Source organism: Thunnus maccoyii, chromosome 19 (genome assembly GCF_910596095.1).
Source record: "Thunnus maccoyii chromosome 19, fThuMac1.1, whole genome shotgun sequence".
Taxonomy (NCBI): Eukaryota; Metazoa; Chordata; class Actinopteri; order Scombriformes; family Scombridae; genus Thunnus; species Thunnus maccoyii.
In genome coordinates, this window is record NC_056551.1 from 25,832,527 (window position 1) to 25,853,086 (window position 20,560).

The 20,560-nt window shown below is 39.6% G+C and overlaps 1 protein-coding gene across 2 annotated transcripts in view; it reads right to left on the reverse strand.

Moving 5' to 3' along the window:
- The window catches only part of ttc28 (tetratricopeptide repeat domain 28), a 162,895-nt gene that overhangs the window by 96,963 nt on the left and 45,372 nt on the right, over window positions 1–20,560 (reverse strand). The window contains exon 1 of one of the 2 annotated variants that reach the window (XM_042394745.1): window positions 20,104–20,444. The exons of the other annotated variant lie outside the window; for it this stretch is intronic. Coding sequence (XP_042250679.1) covers window positions 20,104–20,130 — 27 coding nt within the window. The 5' untranslated portion in view covers window positions 20,131–20,444. Of the gene's footprint in view, window positions 1–20,103; window positions 20,445–20,560 lie in introns of those variants that run through there. 2 annotated transcript variants of the gene reach the window in all.

The window sequence follows — 20,560 nt, forward strand, 5'->3', positions numbered from 1 at the left end:
GCGCCATCACCGGGTCAAAATCTTAATTTATCCAATACTTACGTTTATGACCAAATATTTCAGTCACTTTTTGTGTTATTTCTCTTAAGACAAGCACAGCTCAGCAGTCTATATTCTAAGAAGTGGTAGTGAATAGTATTCATAGATGTGGGCATACAGTACATTCTCATTTCAAGCTCAGTTTAGCTTTTTCCCAAACAATCCAGGCAAATCTGCCATTTATATTCCACTTTTAAAGGAGCACAAAAGATGTCAACACATCAATCTTTACAAAATTGCTTCTTTGAATTCTTTTACTTTTGGGATTCGCTGAAGTAAACTATGAAGTTACACCACTTCACCTTTTCTCACAACAAACATCTGTTATTTTCAAAAGCAAGAAAAATGCAGTTTTAATTTGTATAATTTTGTGATTCATACTGGCAGTAAACTTCAGCAATACGTCTGACAGAAAGAGAAGAAAAATTATGGAAAAGGCCTTCAATACAGTTGAGCTGCTGAGGTGTAATTATTTTCCCATCTGCCTTCACTTCTTCCTTTCAATATAAGTTGCTTGAATTTAATTTAAGTCACTGCAAAGGGAGCTGAGATGTTTATGCATGTGTTTACTGAGCTTCAGTAGAAAGTGATGAGAACTATTCTGTCACTGTCCTATTTAATGATCCCTGTAAAATAGCAGATTTACATCAGAGTGACTGATGCAAATTCAAAACTGTTAATCATTTTTCATCAGACTTGCATCTTTTGTTCCCTAAAATGTACAAATTAGGTCTTAATATACAATATAGACAAGAGTTAAATGAAGCGTTTTATGTTTGAATCTTGCAACATGCCAAAAAGGCTAGCAGCTGGATTTCTCTTCAAATTAAGTGCAAATTTGAGCCAAATTTTCCAGAATATCTTCAAAAGAAAATTCTAATTAATGTGGATTTCCACCCACTGCCCTTTTGTGAAAGTGCAGTTAGTGCTGCAGTTTTTTCAGAAGAAGAGGGTGTAAACCTCAAACAGTGAAAAATAATGTAGAAGTAGGAGCGGAAACATGAGTGGACACATTTCATCTACATTATGATTTATAAAGCATCAGTAAATTATTCATTAACCTTTAATAAAGACATTGATTAATGCTTATAAACCCTTTATGAAGGGTTACTTATCAGAAAGTGGCACCCTATTATCTGTTAATAACTCTGGTAAACATATGTTGAATTCTCTGTATTAACAAAGCATCACAGACAGAATCTAAAGTGAGAGGGTTTGTTTTTTAAGTATCAGTAGGAGACTTAGTGCTTTAGGTATTGATCCATCCCTCCAAACAGACACCAGTTTGCAAAGAGCATATATAACCAGGCAAGCGGAAACAGTTTAATTCCAGCTGGAAATAACATTAATTAGTAACAGCTGATATCATCAGTGAGGTTTTTCTTTTAACTGACCAAAGCGTTAGATAAAAGATGTGTTAACGTCTGAACTTTGAAAGCTTGTTATTTCAAGAGCCTTGTATCCAGAAAAAATGTGATGTGATAAATATCAATAAATTTGCTTTTGTTTTATAAGTTTGGTTTTTGATTTGGTCTGGTTGTCCGTTGAGGTTGAAGACTACTACTCTTGCATTGATTTTTATACTTTGTGTTTATTTTTATATAATATTATAGGAGTGCTATGCTCAATCGGTGGAGTACTCTTAATAGGGATGTGCAGAGGGCCCAGTATTTGTATCTGTATTTGTTGAGGCAGCAACGTTATTTGTATTTGTATTCAAATAAAAGTGGAAAGAGGCTTTAAAATCCTGTTTTTGTTTTTATTACACTTTTAATTTTAGAAAATTGAAGTGTTACAATAAGCGTTCATGAAGCGCGTGTCAGTAGCTCAGCTTTATCTCTGGAGAACACCCCCAACGCTGGGAGTGATGTCCAAATTAGGAAATATGCGTCATGTAGCAGGTGGATGTGACTCCTCTTGTTAATACCTGCTGATAGGTGTAACAACGGAGCAGAGAAGAGAGACAGATAGCGATGCAACTAACCTGCGCGCTGGTATTTGACATGGTTTATTTTTCTTCCTGAGAACAAATAATTTAAAAAATATTTGTATGAAACAAATATTTGTAAAAAAAAACCCACTATTTGTGCTTTGCCGAATGACGTATTTGTAATATTTGTAATAAGGCACACTCCTAACTCTTATAAAGCATAATTCATCCCTTGATGTGTCACCTGACCTCTTAAAAATACAGGAAGCAACCAAGAATCACAAAGAGGGAGATTGAAAGAAAGAAAAAAAAAGCACTCAAAAAATAGAAGAGGAGATGGATTCTTTAATCCAAACACTATTTGCGTTCTTTTTCTTCTAATAAAAGCTCCATTATTCCACCAGAGATCACTCAGGTATGGCTGTGCATACGCTGAAGAAGGTAGACACTCCGCTGCTGCAGTCGCACATGATAATAATTAATGACACCGGTCCCAAAGGGCAATTAATTTTCAGAGTTCGTACACCTTCCTTTCTCCTCTGTGCCTCCATGTTTCCTATATGCGCTCCGGTACCCGGCTCCCTCCCTTTATTCTTTCATTAACGTTGTGGGCTCATCAGTAAGCATGGCCCACTTTAGGATCAATTTAGACGAGCTGCTTCTATATGAGCCAGCCAGTGAATTGTGATGTCACGCCCATTGTCTGCCAATTACAATTCAATTTAGTAGAAGAAACGCTCTGGAATGTGATTATAGCGGTAGATGGCGAGCGTGTGTGCATGATGGAGAGAGAGAGAGAGAGAGAGAGAGAGAGAGAGAGAGAGAGAGAGAGAAGTCTTAGCAGGCTCTCATTGTATGAAGAGATTTGCGATGTTTTCCACCTTTCACTCAACACTTTCATATTCTGAAGTGGCTTCCAGGTCTCCTTCCTCTTCCCCGGTTCTCCTGAGACTTTCCACAGTCAGTTGGCTTAGCTTTTTCAGACAGCGTGACATTTGCACCTCCCTGCTGCCTCGCTAAGCTGAAGCAATGAATACAGCAGGCTGCAACACACACACACACACACACAGCATCACCGTATAGACACACACACACACACACAAGCTCTAAACCCAGAAGAGTCTGATAATACAGATTGGAAACCTGTCTGAGTTTTATGTGAATATGTCATATTTTCAATACCTATTCATCTGCATTATTTACAGCGAACATTCTCCTCTTTACTGCCGCTGTTGCTTTGCTCACCAGTCATCTCATAAATCAAACTGCTGCAAATGAAGACTCAAAGCAGGTGAGTGGGAATAGAGTTTTCACTACCAATGATATGACTTGATCTCACATACTGCGGTATTATTCCACAACAGTCAAGTTAACATTAGAAATTTAAAGATTTAAACCAGCTAACGCTCCCAGATGGTTTGATAGAAGCCTTTTGATACCGTTACAGAGCAGATAACAGCTAAATATAATCAGTATTTGTAGATGAAGCAGTGAAACAGGCACAAAAAAGACTATTTCTCATCATTTAAGTTGCTATGATCACAATTTTGTGAAAGTGGTCGCACTGGGTGATGAACCCGCAGTGAATTATAACTCAACTCTGCAGCTCCTCTCAGCTCTACAGTGTTTTAGCATCTTTCAGCTCATTGTTTTGGTTGACTCTCATGGCTCTCATCAACCTCATTTCAAGCAAAAGCAGACAGCTCTTTTCTTTTTATTTTTAACTGTGTGTTCAGACAGAATATATACAAAGTCAATGGAAAGACGAGATTAGAAATGAATTTGCAAAAGGTGGCACAAATTGACACGAAGAGGCTCGAGTTGAAAATGTTTTAGCTTTATGAATCTACTTCATAAACGTACAGAGACGAGAGGGAAAAAGGTGAAAGACTTGAGGGAAATAACAGAAAGAACCAGAGTCTCTGGTGAATTTTTGGCTGTTTGGGACGAAAAAACACAAACAGTCCAGCAGCCGAATACGCACAAATGTGGCAAGAAAATTTGCCTTATGTTCTGTCTGAACTAGATTGCAGCTCGGGCCACATATTTCTGTCCAAACCGGACCCGAGTCCCAGAGAGTAGTAACCAAACCCGACAGGCATTCTGTTTTTTTATGTCCAAACCCGACCCAACCCCTACGCAGTTAATGTAAGTGGAAGCACTGAGTTTGTGTTACCCTGTCACGCAATTGTTGTTACCGTGGTTACAGCTTACCTGTTTATCCTGATTACACATGTGTGGGCACCTTGTAAATGACCGTCAAAAGGCATTATTTTATATAGGCTATAGGTATATTGTTTTAACACTCACACACATTATGCAACATTAGCAGCAGTTATAAATGTAATAAAATTTAAAAAATCAAGTTGGCTAACCCAGCTGACATGACCAAACCCAGACCGACCTGTTGGTCCCGTCGGGCTTGGGTCAGGTATCCACCCTTTAGTCTGAACACACCTCAATACCAATCTTTTTCTGTCAAAAAGCTCTAAAATCCCACTATATGCTCTACGGCAGGCAAAGTTTGTGACTAGCTGGTGAACATAGTGGAGCATTTAGCAGCTAAAGAGCCAGATATCTCCCTCAGGAGTTGGTGGAGAACAAAAACAGAGCTAAAAGAGAGTGAATATTGGACTTACATTCACCAGGTGGACAGAAACACGACTCCATTATTATGCTAATGATGCTATTTGCTAACAAGTTCACCGTATCAGCTTGATAACATGTCAGTGTTGTGTTTACAGTTTGTTTCCATTAACTACAAGTTGCCCAAAAATATATTAATTATAAGTAAAAACTTCAGATATATCTATTATCACAGATCAACTTGAGTTTTTCTCATTGCTTAAAGATTTAAGATGTTGTTGGTGTCACTACATCTTAACTAAAGCTGTGATTAAAGTGAGATTTGGAAAGTTTAATCTATAGTTTGAGGTGTTATAAATAGGACGTGAAAGCCTAAAACTAAGAATTTAATGTGTATAAAATTGCTTCACAGTCATCATTTTTGCAGGTGATGGTACAAAAATGTTTCTGAACATGCCTTCAGGAGATTCAACACGCTGAGATTTTGAGATACAACACTCCTTAAAAAGAATTAAATTTCTGCTCTTTCAGCATTTCATGCTGTGATTTGACACCGACACCACCGATGTAACTGCTGCATAGAGGCCTAATCTAACTTTACTGCTGTCACATTCAAATCTCTCCTTACCTCTACTGTACTTTCCAAAGTTTTCCACCTTCACAATCATTTTCACATCTCTGTCCACTTCTAAAAAGTCCTCTGTTTGTTGTTTAGAGAGCAAGAATGAAGAACAGTAGGCACCAGGAAGTCAGGATTCTTTTCTGAAGTGATGTTAAGTACTTTCTACAAACATTTTATGGGTTGTTTGCTCTTAGGAATCAATTATCGACATTCAGTATTTATTTTGTGATATTTCTTCATGTCAGACAATGCCATCGTCTCCATCTTGGTAAACGGTTGCTAGTTCAGCACTTCAATGTTCTATCCTTAACAAAAGCTACATTTACAAATATCCAGAATATCAATAAAAGGAAATTCTATTTCCATCCACTGCTGTTTTGTGAATATTTTGAGTTGTGTTACATAAGCTTCTTGCATGTTATAATAATACATAATTTGAGCTTTCAATGGTTACTGTCTAATAGCAGAATCTTATAATAAAGAATATAATTTTTTCAGATATTTTACCTTTATTTGATAGTTATAAGGTTATAGTTATAATATGTGTGTCATTATCATATTTTTATGCTTTTATTTTATATTTAATACTAGGCCGCACAGTATCCAAGGTAACGATGCAGCTATAAAGCCCGTCACCGGGGGAACAAGTCAGACCGGGCTTGTGTCGAATCAAAGTTTCCTTTTAATTATGATTTTATTTTATACTGAATAGTTTTACTGAGACCCAGATCCAAGATCCCGAAGTGCTTGTAAGCAATAAACAACTCATCATTGAATCGACATCAGAGCCGTCTGCATGTCTTCGTGGGAGTCGACTAACTGTCAGCCGTTAGTCCACCATCATCATCATCATCAACACACAACAGAGACTGCAGGCTGTCACCACTGTCAGCGATATAAAAGAGAGTTAACGGGGGAGAAGAGAAGATGGACCCCCCGTTACAGTTGCGTCTTCAGGATAAACAGCTGGTGTTTTTACAGTCGGTGCCATTAAGACATTTCAAAAGAAGAGGACACAACAAGATGACGTCATTAAAAGACCGTCATATATTCATTTGAGGAACGTTACAGTCTCCTTGTTGCTCTTTTTGTCTCTTCAGTGGACATTTAAGATCATGTAAGTCTTTGTTGCATTTTGTTTTTTATTATTGAAACACCTGTTTTTCCACCTGAGCCGGTTATTTGTGATATTTTTCAAAGATTTTTTGTGATATTTTCTGTGTTTCTATGCACAGATTGTAAATAATTCAATTACACATAGGTCCATATCAGCAGTTTACAAGTCTACAGTGATGAAAACACGTACAGACATTTGTTCCAATGTTTCCAAAAACAAGAGGAGTAGCTTGTGTCACTGTGTGTAGGCTCAGTTAAAGCCTTTATTTACATTTAAAATCAATTAATCGACACATAAATTTCTATATAAAATTCCTCAGCACATCATGAAAGGTGGGAACATTCCTCGTCACAAACATATGAGCTGCACTCGTCCGGGAGCTTGAGAGAGGAGAAGACTCTGAATGCATCATTAAACGCCACCTGGAGCTTTTTCATTTTTGCTTTTTACTATAACCGCACCACACGTGGGCTGAACAGAGTGGAGTACAGTAGCTTCTAAAAATGGCTGTTTTAACATAATCTGTACAACATATGAAATCTTGAGTGCCAGCATATTCGCTTGTGCGCGCGGTTTTGCAACGGCTGGCGCTGCACATCCTCGTCGTCACATAGATCATTCCTGATGATGTGACCCACATATCTTACTTTGTTCTCCCCGTGTTTAAGCGCTTGGTCTGCCATAAAGAATGAAGGAGGAACGTTTTCTGATCCTGCTTGGTTTTAGCGATGGTGACAACACTCTTTTAAGAGTTAAATTAATGTCATACTGCACATCATAAGCCAGAACGACAAGGAGACGGGATGATTAAGTCATCAGATGGTTAATAAGACTAATATCTCACCATACATCCAGTTTTACACTCTTAGATAGATGTAAGAGTGCCATTTAGCAAATTTAGAGTGTTTTTAAAAGCTGTTTTCAGAGGTTAAAGGAGCAGTCTGGTGTGGATGAAGGGCCAGAATACACAGTCACATGTGTACGCACAAACAAACACATGCTGTGTAGAAATTCTGAGCATCGGTCAACACCTCAGTGAAGAAAGTGTACAGGAGCCTTGAGGTCTTATGCTGAGAATATTTATTGAAACACTCGTCCAAGGAGAGAACAGAAACAGTAAACATCAAGGTGGTCTGCACTTAGACGCTGTCTTTTCCCGTTCTGCCTTCTTTAACCTCAACAAATTCTCCCACGATATGAAAAATGAGTCTTATTGGCTCATTTAGTTTCTAAACAAGGAACTGCACTTTGTTAGTTCAGGTCATGTTGAGTGATACTTTCAAGTTTAAGTCAGCACAGTCTGGTTATGCCAATGTTAATCTGTGTTAACATTGGACAGAGTAACAGACAGTTATGCTGAGTCTCAAAGAAAGGAAAAAAAAACGTCTCCTTCTGCTTAATAATATTAGTGTGACCTCAAGGCTTAACCCAGTATAACCCCTAAAGATGGAAAATTCCATAACAAACACACACATACACATGTAGAGTGAAGCAGTGGTGTCCCAGCACTGTTGGGTCAGCTCCACTGAGACTAGAAGCAGGTATGATCTCCTCACTATAAATAGATCCAGCACACACACACACACATTGTCTCTTTCTGTTATTCCCATCATGGCACAGACCAGTCTTTCCCACTCTCTCTCTCGCTCTCTCTCTTTCTTTCACCTCTGCTATTAACTTCTCTCTTTCGCCCAGTGACTTCCCCCCTCTCACTCCATTAGGTAACAGAGACCTTGAACAATATTTCTCTGTGATCACACGTCCAGTGCTTGAACGTATGTACAGCGTACGTCTGCAGATGTGTTCACTTCACTTCAGTCGGCTGTAGGAGTATAAAGGCAGCTGGAAAGTGACGCAGTATTTGCCAGACAAACAGAGAATCAATGAACAATTGTTGAGCCTACATGTTCAAAGGAGAGAATAGAGTTCAACAGAAAATGAATCACCAACTGTCTTGGTAATCGATTAATCATTTTTGAGAAGTTTTTTAAGAAAAAATATTAAAATTCTCAGACTCCAGGGAGTCAAAACCTCTTGACTTTGTTCTGTGAGAAGTTTACAATGCAGTACAAAGTCAAGAGGTTGTGATATGTTGCACAACGAGCTAGTGAAGATGTAAACAGAACCGCGTTCCTGCACGTGCTCAGTAGTGGCGTCCGCCGCTGTTATTAGTCTCTGGAGCCGCTTCTAAACAACCTAACATGAACAAACTCTTCATGTTGAAGGAACATGTCACCCAGGGCAACGGTGTAAGTCAATGATGTGTTTTTAATGGTGCTCGGACGACAACGGAGGTCTACGAAACACAGGAATGAGATATATCAGGCTTTGGATACACACACGCAATACTTGTTAGTAGATCAGATCATTGTTGGGTTGACTCCAAACATGAGATCTGTTGACAATAAGAAAAAATACTGAAAATCACCAGCCTTATCCTTTAAGTCAGTCAGGAAGATGAGCAGAAAGTGGATCAGGTCTACAATGTAGTTTACCACAACAGTTAGGCTGTTGTTGTTTTAACCCCTTAACATCCACCCTTTTTTATAGAATTTACACCTGTTTGGCAAATGGAAACGCTTATAACAGAAGAACTGTAAGGCCATGATGCATGTATTAGGTTTCATTTGACAAGTGACATCTTCTAGTTTCTGGAAATGTGTTTGTTTAGCATGAGGCTAAAACACAAACAAAACTACATCAGTTCAAATAAGGCTCAAAAAAGTGTTTTTGGTCCTTGTCTATGATGAGTCATATTTGAATAACAATAATTAGAACTATGCAGAACACCATAAACCTTCTACATCTTGTCAACCTGTATAAAATTCCAGACCTCTTCCAGTTTGTGGTGTCACTGATGTCCCCGAACCTCTCCAATCATCTCCAATTGGCCAAATTGTGCCGAATTTACTCATTACTACGTGATGCTACTGCTTACAACTGTGTGAAGCTCATGCTAATTGTCCTGATTGATGTTGTTCTTGCCAGAGTCTCAATTTACAAAATCTCTACTAGAGACGTGTTATCATGAAAAATATACAGACAAAAATATACGAATAAGTCCAAGTTTGACAAATATTGCAATTTCCCCTTTTTAAGATAATCAACCCACAAATATGAACAATAAAATTGAAGTTCACTGAGGTACAAACAAGGCAGCAAACAGCGAAGTAAAACAGAAACACACATTTACACTCAGAGGAAACTGTTCAGCAGGTTGTTACACCGACAAAATAATGACTGCAGCTTATCTTTCACTCCAGTGCCACATGGCTCATTTAAATAAAACATTTATAAAGGAGTTCTCACTCTCCTCTCCCCCCCTAGCTGGTCAAATCCCATTTGTTTTGTATAAACACACACACACATATATAGATGCAAGCACACACACACACACACACACACACACACAGAGACACACATATACATCACCACACACACAAAAGCATTTCATACTCGACGCCGTTCGGGGACACAAGCTTGTTCAAAACATCACAGCGCAGGTAAAAGAGTCACATTTAATCTCTGTGGAAGATACACTGAGGCGGGAATTTGTCGCCTGATGCCGTGAAAGGAAAAAAAAAAGTTACAATTCAGGAGCAAATAATCATTGTGAGACGTCGCCCCTCATTAAACAAGTAAAGCACACCTATTGCATAAGTAACACCATATTTTTTTTCAAGGCTTTCTGTTAAATAAACCTGGAATAAACACTGTGATATTATTATGGGTGTGCCCGAATACAAAAACGTTATTCGGCAAAGCACAAATAGTGTTTTTTTGGGTTTTTTTACGAATATTTGTTTCATACAAATATTTTTTAAATTATTTGTTTTCAAGAAGAAAATAAAAACCACGTTAAATACCAGCACACAGGTCGGATACATCTCTATCTCTATCAGCAGGTCTCAATGAGGGGAGTCACATCCACCCGCTACATGACGCACATTTCCTAATTTGGACATCACTCCCGGAGTTGGGGGTGTTCCCCAGAGATAAAGCTGAGCTACTGACACAAACGAAGCGCTCCCAGGGGAACACTTCATGAACACTTTAATTTTCTAAAATTAAAAGCGTAATAAAAACAAAAACAGGATTTTTAAACCTCTTTCCACTTTTATTCATATACAAATACAAATAATTTTGCTGCCTCAACAAATACAGATACAAATACAAATACTGGGCCCTCTGCACATCCCTACATATTATATCACATACATGCATATTCTGGTATTTAATAGCTTGCTAGTTTGTGTTCTGGTATTAATCTCTCTCTCATAGCTATACTTTAATTGAGTGAGTGGCAGTGATGTCATGAAGGGGAGATTTTTGAGGGACCGCAACGACCTTACAGCACAACCACCAATTACTACATCACATTATAAAAATATCAAATCTTCTCTCCTTGAAGCCGACTGAACTGCAGTACAGTCGAAAATCTAACCGAGAGAGCTCAGAATAAGTGTTTTTCTTTTAACTGAACGCCGGCATCTCCGCATTTGGTAGAGCTGAAGAGAACTAACAACTGATTGAAGAAAGCCCAGCGGACACATGTTTTAAACACATTCACAGATAAAGTGAGTCATTACAGACAGATGAAGTGAGACTGGGCTGCTGTTACTGCACATCTGTTCTGGTTCAGTGGGTGTAAAGTAGAACAGAGGAGCTACAAGAGAGGCTGTGTGCTGATGTGTGACAGCAATATCTCATTCAAATGGGGTTACAGACAATCTTAAAAAACGACAAAAAAGCAAGAAAACACGTTTGGTTCTCACAGAGCACAAGAGGAGGAGGAGGTTAAGTGATAGAGTGCAGTCACGCACGGTCCTCCTCTTGTCTATATTCTGCTCACATGAAAGAAAAACTGTCTTATTCCTGCTGTTCGCTTCTCCAGAGAGACGTAAAAGGCTGGAGCGAGGAGCAGCTGAAACGAGAGGAGTGGAAGGGGAATAACATCATCCTACTGAAGTTCTTTGCTAAATTTACAGTCTAGTACAAAGTGAAGAGGTTGTGATATAAAGCACAACAAGCTAGTGAAGTTGTAAAGAGAATCCCGCACATGCTCAGTGGCGTCTGCCTTACACAGAACTACTCTCCGGAGACTGAAAACGTGATCGCTGTTATAAGTCTTTGGAGCCGTTTCTAAACAAACTATCATAGCCATTGTGTTAGAACTCGTGTCAGTGTATCACAGGCAACTTATAAGCCACAAGACCAGTTCTGGGTTTGGAGGAGTGGTTGAGCTAAATAAAACAGTAGACCAGAGCCTCTGAATTAACAAGCCGGCAGTTTACTGACGACAACAAAACATACACTCACAGTACACATACACAATATTCACAGTAGGTTGAAGGCAATAAGTTACTCTTTAACCCTCTTTGTTTGTCCATTTTTTTATTCAGATTATTTTAGGTTTAGGTTTCAAGTTTTAGTTTTGTCAACTAGATATTGTTCGTTTAAGTTAACAAGCTTCAACAATCACCAACTCCGGTTTGTTGGAATAAACCCTTAATTCGCTGAGCTAGATGTGAAAATATTCTGACTCTACATGCCGTTTTTCTCCACTGCTTCTCTCTGTTGTTACTCTACTCTCTACTCTACTTTCATTCCTATCAAAGTTGCTCAGTGGCGCATAAAGCCAAAAAAGTTTGACTCCTGGGTATAAAATCACCCAGATCTTCTGCACAGCTTCTGCATCATGGACTTATTATTTTCCATGTGGTGGGATCCACAGAGCAAGTGCAGTAGTGTTTCCTTTAACCCGCCTCCCAACCGCATGCACTTCCACCGGCCGAGCCAGCTAACTTCCAGATTAGCCCTCCGCTAACTTGAGCGGGGAAAAAACAATTCAATCATGCGGCTCTTCTAAACTTTCCAAATGTTATTGAACCAAATGGATCAAATTCTGACCATGAATCGAGTCATTTCGCTTTGGTTGTGACACTCAAAAAAATATATCCACCATTTTCCAGCTGCTACTTTTCCCATGATTGTGCTTTTTGGACCCGTCAGACCTGGAAGTTGTAATTACATGGTTTGACCACTATGTTCCTGTAGGCTTGAACTACGCTAGCTGCACTGGGAGGCTGTCAAAGGAGAAGTCAAAGTTCATTAAAATAGAGTCAAACCCTTTTTAAACCTCAATTAAAACTTGCATGAAACCAACAGCAACCAAGATTTTGACGTGTTTTAAGGAAGATTATTTATTACCACGATTAAAGGTTGTTATTTAAATATTTATTTATTGTTATTTAATTCACTATTTATGACTATGTTGCAGCCAAGGACTCAGGCAGATGCAGGACTGTCGTGCAACAAGCAAAGTCTTTATTTTTGCTTTTAACAACGAAAACAAAGCAGTTTATGCTCACTCTCACATTCCGGCAGCACACTTTCTCTGCTGCTAAAACGGTTGCCTTCTTCTCTTGGCTCCAATGGACAACGACAAAGTTTTCTTCTTCTCCTTCACAACTCGCTTTTTCCGACTCAACAGCATAACCTGGTGGCGGGAGCCAGACAGCGCATCTACAAACAATACTGAATGAAATAAAAAATCTCACAAACGCTGTATCCTGGAAAGACATTTAGAATTATTTACATGGCCTGCAGACATGAACTTTTATGCAGTTTAAATTTAACCCGTTAGATGAATTAAGTTCTGCAAATGAACCTGTTAAACTCAATTTGGGGGCGGTCTCTGATTTAACAGGAGGGAATGCCCTGAAATCAATTGACTCCTCACAACTATTTATTGCTCTGTTTGAAACCTGGGTTACAATTGCCTTTGTGATGAAGGAACATGTCACCCTGTGTAACTCATTACCCAGATAGTAAAACTAACATTCCCGCATATACTCAGAGGTGTCTGCTGCTGTTATTAATCTTTGGAGCCGTTTCTAAACAAACTAACATGTGGCTCACTGACTCACCGTGTTTTTAATAGTTTTTTGAACAATCACGGAGGTCTATGACACACAGAGGAATAAAAAACATCAGGCTTTGGACACACACACACACACACACACAATACTTGTTGGTTTGGCTCTACACAAGAGATTTGTTGACAATAAGAAAAATATAGAAAACCACCAGCCTCATCCGTTTAAATACTGTTCATCAATATAAAAGTCTTTCAGTTACATTCATTTATTCATGACGGGCCACCGGCTCAGTTTTTTAGAGCTCTCTAGCCTCGTGTTACATTACAAAAAAAAAAAAAAAAAAAAAAAAATGACCTCCATGAAGTGAGCTTTTAAATTTGCAACAGCACTGGAAGTCTGATCTATCTTGGCAGATCATTTGAGTCGAGGTATCAGAATCATATTGGGAGAGATCAGTGCATCCACATAAACAGGAAGGGTAACAATGCTATGAAGTCAAAGAGTTCACTGTGGGCTACAAACGCTTCAGTCTGCTTTTTTTTCCCACCTGATACTGTTTGAAATTTTGGCGAAATCTGCACCATGAAAAACTTACTGGAGTAAGAGAAAGCTGGTTCAAACAGATTATGTATGACGTCTGTGTTCTGATTTGAGTTATAACTGAAGAGAGGGACTTTTTTTTATGCAAACTGCATCAATCAAACAGATTCAAAGGTTTAAATGAGATCAGGGCTCAAATAAATAAAAAAATAAACCGATACATGGAAGGAAAAAATCATGTTAAAACCATGAAGTGCTACCGCCGTAGTCAAACGGCATCTATCCTTTTGTTGCGGACTCTTTCCTCTGGGTTTTCATCATGACACGTCGCGGCACATAATGACACTCAAACAGTGGCTCTAGACTCGTTAGCCTGCAGTGTATCTTTCCCCTGGATTACAGAAGAATGTGGTGATTATTTGGTGGACACATTCAAACAAATACGTCTGACTGAGCCTGTGTGCAAAGAGAGGGGGTTTTTTTTTTTTAGTTGGAGGGCTAAGTCTTAAATCAGAGGCAGGAGTGTAGCTTTAAGCGGCTTAGCTGCATTGTAAGTAAACACATTACACCCAGTGCATTACCAATCCGGCCGAGCAGAATAGAATATGAAATGTTTCATGAACTCCTGCTGGGTAAACATAATGCCTCAGAGAGAGAGAGAGAGAGAGAAACTTTTTATTTATATGCTGGAAAAAATGTAAAACGAGTGAGTCAACCCACAGTGTTTCAGGGTAAGTACGCTGTCAACAATCCACTCATGAAAACACCCCTGGATCAGCTCGCAGTGTCAACACATACATACAGTACAAGTCTCACATGTTGTATGATTGATTAAATATCAGTACAGTCAGCTGGTTTTCTTACAACTCAGGCTACAAGTCCTTCTCACCCATCCTCGTCTCCTAAAAATCACATTTGTATACAACTCATTTGAGGGAATCGCTGCCAGGATTACAGTACACGGACAATGTTTATTTTGGCGAAGGACGTGAGAGGTGTTTGTACCGCACAAGTTGCAGAGAGGATAGTAGATGCAGGACTTTGATACTGGAGACTGGATCCTGAGTCCCATATGTGGTTGGTTTAGGCAACAACAGCACTTTGGTTAAGGTTAGGAAAGGATCTGGGCAGGGCGCCCTGATAGCCTGATGGTTGGTGTTGTATCGCTCTCTCTCTCTCTCCACAAAGTAATCTGCCAAAAAAGTAATCTCTAAAAGAAAGGAAAAAAAATCTTGGTTGTGGCTAAATGTTAATAAATCAAACCCTGTAATGTTTCATGCTTCATGTAACTTAAGATTTTTCAATATTTAACCAAGACCACAATCTTTCCCTAACCTTCACCATGTGCTGCGAGGGGGCTAAACACAACAATAAAACACATAAATCATGCTTTAATGGTTACGAGTGGATATTTGAACGGAGTGGATTTTTTGCACAGATGCTCTCTATGAACATGCAACTTAGCATATAAGCTCCATTCATTAAAAAACATTTCCTCTCTGAGCTTCTTTCATAACATCTTCGCTGCCTGCTAAATTAGTGGTAGAAATGTTATTTGCTTCACCTGCTCCTTTAAAACTGCCTCTAATCCAACCTCTTAATTCTCAACCGGGATTTTTGGGCGCTTAAATGCTTAAATGTACTGTATGCACACAGACTCATACAGTTAAAGGAACAGTTTGACATTTTGAGGTAATGTACAGTCCACTGAAAACTGCTGGAAACAAGGTTGATGATGATGTCTAGCTACGTATCAATATAAAAATATTGATTAGTGTAGCTTTAAGAGAAGACTTTATAAGACTAAATAATATGTATAGTATACACTTACACCTACATATGTAATATCCACGCTGAATCAAAGCTATATGGGTCAAGGAGGGATAAAAAGTCATAAATCAGAAACTAATGAGGACAAATGTGAGCTTATATCACCCACCTGCTCGTTAAGAGATGAAACTCCGGAGTACATAGTGATGTAATCGAGGCCATCTACTTGATGTTTCAAACTGTTATTCATAGAGCGAAAAGCATAACACCAAAAATATCTTCCATCCATAATAGCTTCAATCCTTTATTCGCTGACTCTCACACGTCCCTTCATCCTCCTCTCACTCCCCCTCATTAAGCTGATAAATTTGCAATCAGGTTGTGATGGGTCCCCCCTGGCTGAAAAGAAGGAGGGAAAGACCCACTCACAAACCAGTAAGGATGACAGGATGGATCCCCAAAGCCCAGTACACCACCTCATCCCTACGATTCATTTATCATTTTTTTTCTGTCCTTCCTTCCTTTCTTCTTTCTTTTCATCCTTCCCTGATTTTCATCTTGTTTCATTCTTCAGATAAAATGAGCCAGAAGCACAATCTTGCACAAGCAAACTGTGTAAAACTGCACAAGTGTGTACTTCTTACATACATATGTGTGTTTGTGCACATGCACCCCTTCTCATTTATGTTACACGGTCTCAGTAGAAAAGGAATATTGATTTTATGGCATCTTAAATCATTAGAAACAGTTTGATTCAAAGTAATACATTGCAGCTCATCACACAGTGACTCATTTACTCTGCTGGAAAATAAGAGTGTTTATCTTCACTCTGAGGCTTCAAATAAAAGCAGCACTCTGCTTCTATATGAGCTTTTATACATATGAATCCTTAGCAACAAGTGCTAAAAGAAAGTACTGTAAGATTTTCAGAACCCACGGGAGGCGATGACAGCTGTACAGTAGATCTGCAGCTACACAAACACTGCGAGCGGTCCGAGTGTCTTACAGAGGCTTTCGTCACCCTGCGAGGATCCTGCGAGGCTGTTACACATGTAAACCCGGAGCGAGATGTCAGGTCAGCATGGAGTCTTTGCTGAGCAACCAGGCATCTCTTCTTCAAAGTCAACACTGTTCAAGTGCTCTTACATTTGTTTAGATCACAGTGAGAAACACCGATACGAATCATCAGTCAAGATCGACCCCGAGTCAACTCGCGTTTTGTCAACTTTGAAACTTTTACAGAGTCTTGTCTCAAAGTTAGTGACCTATAAAATGAACTGTGATGGAAACAGAAAGCAGCTCGACTCGTTTCTCTCAGCTCCTGTGAGGCTGGTACAACGTCCTCTACTGTCCAGTGTGACTGACTCTTGAGCTGGCAGCACAGTAAGCAGCTACACAGCTACAATCTGATGATTTAACATTACAGATGATGAACAAAGGCATTAAAACATGACACTGCTCTGCAGGTGAGCTGGACTGTACTGTAACTATGTGCAGGCTGTGAATAATATATTTATCATGCCTGCAGGTCAGGTGCATTGAAGAAAAAACATCAGTAATAAGGTTAAGTATTTATAAGAAAAAGCATTGACCGATCTTCAATTCAGTTTGCCAAATGAAGTTTTAAGAGCAAGTTCAAGCAGGAAGACAACTGGCTTCTCTATCATCCAATGATCAACTTAGCCAAAGAATATTTAAACAATCTTACCTGGGAACGCTGAATGGGCTACATGCTACATAATGCTACATGCTACTGAGGATGTTGCATTTATGTAGCATATGCTACATGCTGCATAAACGCAACATCCTCAGTTTGATTCCAGCCAGGTTGTTGCGTGTCATACCCATCTCTCTCTCCCTGTTTCCTGTCTGCCACTTCACTGTCGACTGTCCCATAAAGGCAAAAATGCCCCAAAAAATAATCTTTGTCTCTCTCTGCTGTCATTGCAGTCGATGCCACATCTCTGCTCCACCGCCACCTGTGTCAAGGTGCTGTCTATAGGGGGATCTCCGATTGGCTGCTATTTATAAAGCTCCATCCCTATATATCCATTTAATCGATTGGGACAATGCCAAAAACTATCAAATAACGCTTCTGAGTTCATGTCAACTTGTGTCTTCCCTGATTGAAACACAGTAGTTCACCAACTAGCACCAAGTCTCTAGACACGCAGATGAATTTCACTGTGACCAGACCTTTAAAATACTGTTGTTTCATGCTGTGACTTTGATGCCTGATGAAAGTCCATGACCGTAATGTTGCAAGGTATCTCTTATAAACTCTATGCTGGTGGACCAGATGTGCATCAAACAACAGTAGTAACCTTGGTAAGAAAGATGTAAATAAAGACGCACTGATGATGGTGATAACGATTTCACGATGCAAGAATAGTCCTGCAAAAGGCAGCGGCAGCAGTAATCCTTCCTCTACTTCACTTGCACAAACACAGTGTTGTTTACAGTGAGCTACACAGGATAAATCTATAGTTTCTCTTCTCCTCTCATTACTGCCATTAACACTCCAACAGCTGATTGTCTGATCCTGTCACTCTACACTCTCCGCTGGATGAGAGGGGAACTTTACCCCTCTGAGCTCTCCTGCCTTTATAGCTGGATATACCACTTCAAAATCAGGGCTCATGCTCTTTCCATAGGAACTCTTGCTCCCTGTGATCTTTGAGCCAGAAACAAATTCGGTTAAGCAGCAAATCCCATGCTAGTTCACACTACCCACTCAACAGATGAAGGAGGTTTTTTAAAATATCTGCAACTGCCTTTTCAAACAGATTTTCCTACACTCTCAGCAGCAGGCTCTAAAAAAGCTCTAAAAAAGCTCTAAAACTGTACACTACCTGCTCAGCACCAAATGGCAAACAGACACAGGTAGCTGTAGACTAGCTGGTGAACATAGTGGAGCATTTAGCAGCTAAAGAGCCAGATATTTCCCTCAGGAGTTGGTAGAGAGCAAAAACAGAGCTAAAAGAGAGTGAATATTGGACTTACATTCACCAGGTGGACAGAAACACGACTCCACATGAATGATAATGTTGCTCCGTAACAGCTGGATGTGGAAATAAGCAACTGTTTGCTAACAAGTTCAACATATTAGCTTAAAATGTGATGATATGTCAGTATTGTGTTCACTACTTGTTTCCACTGACGCCAAGTCGCCAAAAAAATGTGAGTTTAAGGAAAACATCTGAGTACTTTGTCCTCCATTGATGCTAATATGCTCACAATGACAATGCATATTTAGCAGGTATAGCGTTTAGCATGCTAAAATATGATAAGTGGTTAAAATTTTGACCTGATGACGGCACTAGATGAAAGCTCAAGGGATCAATAAAGTTCTTACAATTCATCCTTATACCATGACAATACATCCAGTTGTTGTCACTCAAAACCACAAATGTCAACCTCGTGGTGGCGCTAAAGGAAAAGTCATTGGATCACCAAAGTCAATAAAATTCATCCTCTGGAGAACACGAACGTCTGCACCAAATTTGGTGCAGATCCATCGGGTAGATGCTGATATATTTCACAGCACAAGTGAAAACTTTGACCTGCTGGTGGCACTAGATGAAAAGCCGGGAGGGTCCTTTAAATTATTAGGATTCATCCTCTGGGCAACGTGAATGTCTGCACAAAATTTCATGGGAATCCATTAAATAGTTGTTGAGATATTTCAGTTTATACCAAAGTAGTGGACCCATTAACTAACATTGCCACCAATGACCTAAAAATCCAATATTATTTCTCAAAAACATCATGCTACGCAGTTGAAGTGAGGTTAAAATCTGCAGCACTGGTTTGAAATTAACAATCAATTGTACTCTCTAATATGATTTTTGCAATTACTCAGTCAGGGCTGCAACTGACAATTATTTCCATCATTTATCAGTCTTTTGATTACTTTTATAATCAATTGGCTAATTGCTTATTCTAAAAAATGGTCATAGTAAAAAAAATGGCCCAAAGTGTTAAAATAACAAACACAACACTCCAGAAACCAAAGATATTGAATTTACGGTGATATAAAACAGAACCACAAATGCTCACATTAGAGAAGATGCAACCAGTAAAGGTTTAGCATTTCTAGTTGATAAATTACCTAAACGATTAATCAAATTGTAAATCAAACGTGGGTCAACTAATCAATTAATGGACTAATAGTCTTACAGTCTTAATCAGAGGATGATGGCAGGGAGGTCTGCAGTGAATAGTGGATTTCTACCGACTATATGATGCTTTTCTAATCTTATATCTTTGTAAAATTCACGTAATATAGCTGTGTAACGATCTTTATGTCATTTTAATTCTCTGTGGCATCACTATAATATACATACAGTGGCTTACAGTGTCTCTGGTAGTTCAGCTTTGTGGAATTTTTCATCTCCTGTATAATCCTCCAATAATCCTACACAGACATGTTGCTGCAGCCTTTCAGAAATGCAGGCTATTAACGGATTATCCTTAATAAAGTGTCCGTGACTGCTGCGCGCTCTGAGAGTGTTTAAATAACCCCGTTGATCCCGAGCGGTGCCGGTCAGTCATCCAGCCACATTCCCGCTATACAACTTTGTGAGTAAAGTCGACTGAGAAGTCACAGCTCACTCACCTTCTTCCGGGGCTGCCATTTCATCATATTTGTAAACCAGATATGTGCAGCATCAAAGTGTCACAACAGCCGGAGTGGAGAGATGTGTGTGCGCGGCGGCAGAGGCATCTCAGAACCGCGGACGCGCAGGCTGCCTCCGCCGGCTTGCTGTGAGCTCAGTGCCGCCGCGATGATAGACTCGACGGAGGGAGTGCAGGCGCTCCGGGAGCAGGAGTTAGTTAGTTATAATCCCGTTATAATGACACTGGAAGCCTCCGGGAAGCACCGAGAGGAGAGTGTGTGTTGTCCTGTCATCCAGCTGCCTGGTCTGTGCAGAGCATCATCTGTCCGCTCCGGAGGCTTCAGAGGCTCTGACGACTCCCGCGAGCCGAGAGTCTACACCGATACTCTCTCTCTCACACACTCTCTCTCTCTCTCACACACTCTCTCTCTCTCTCTCACACACACTCTCTCTCTC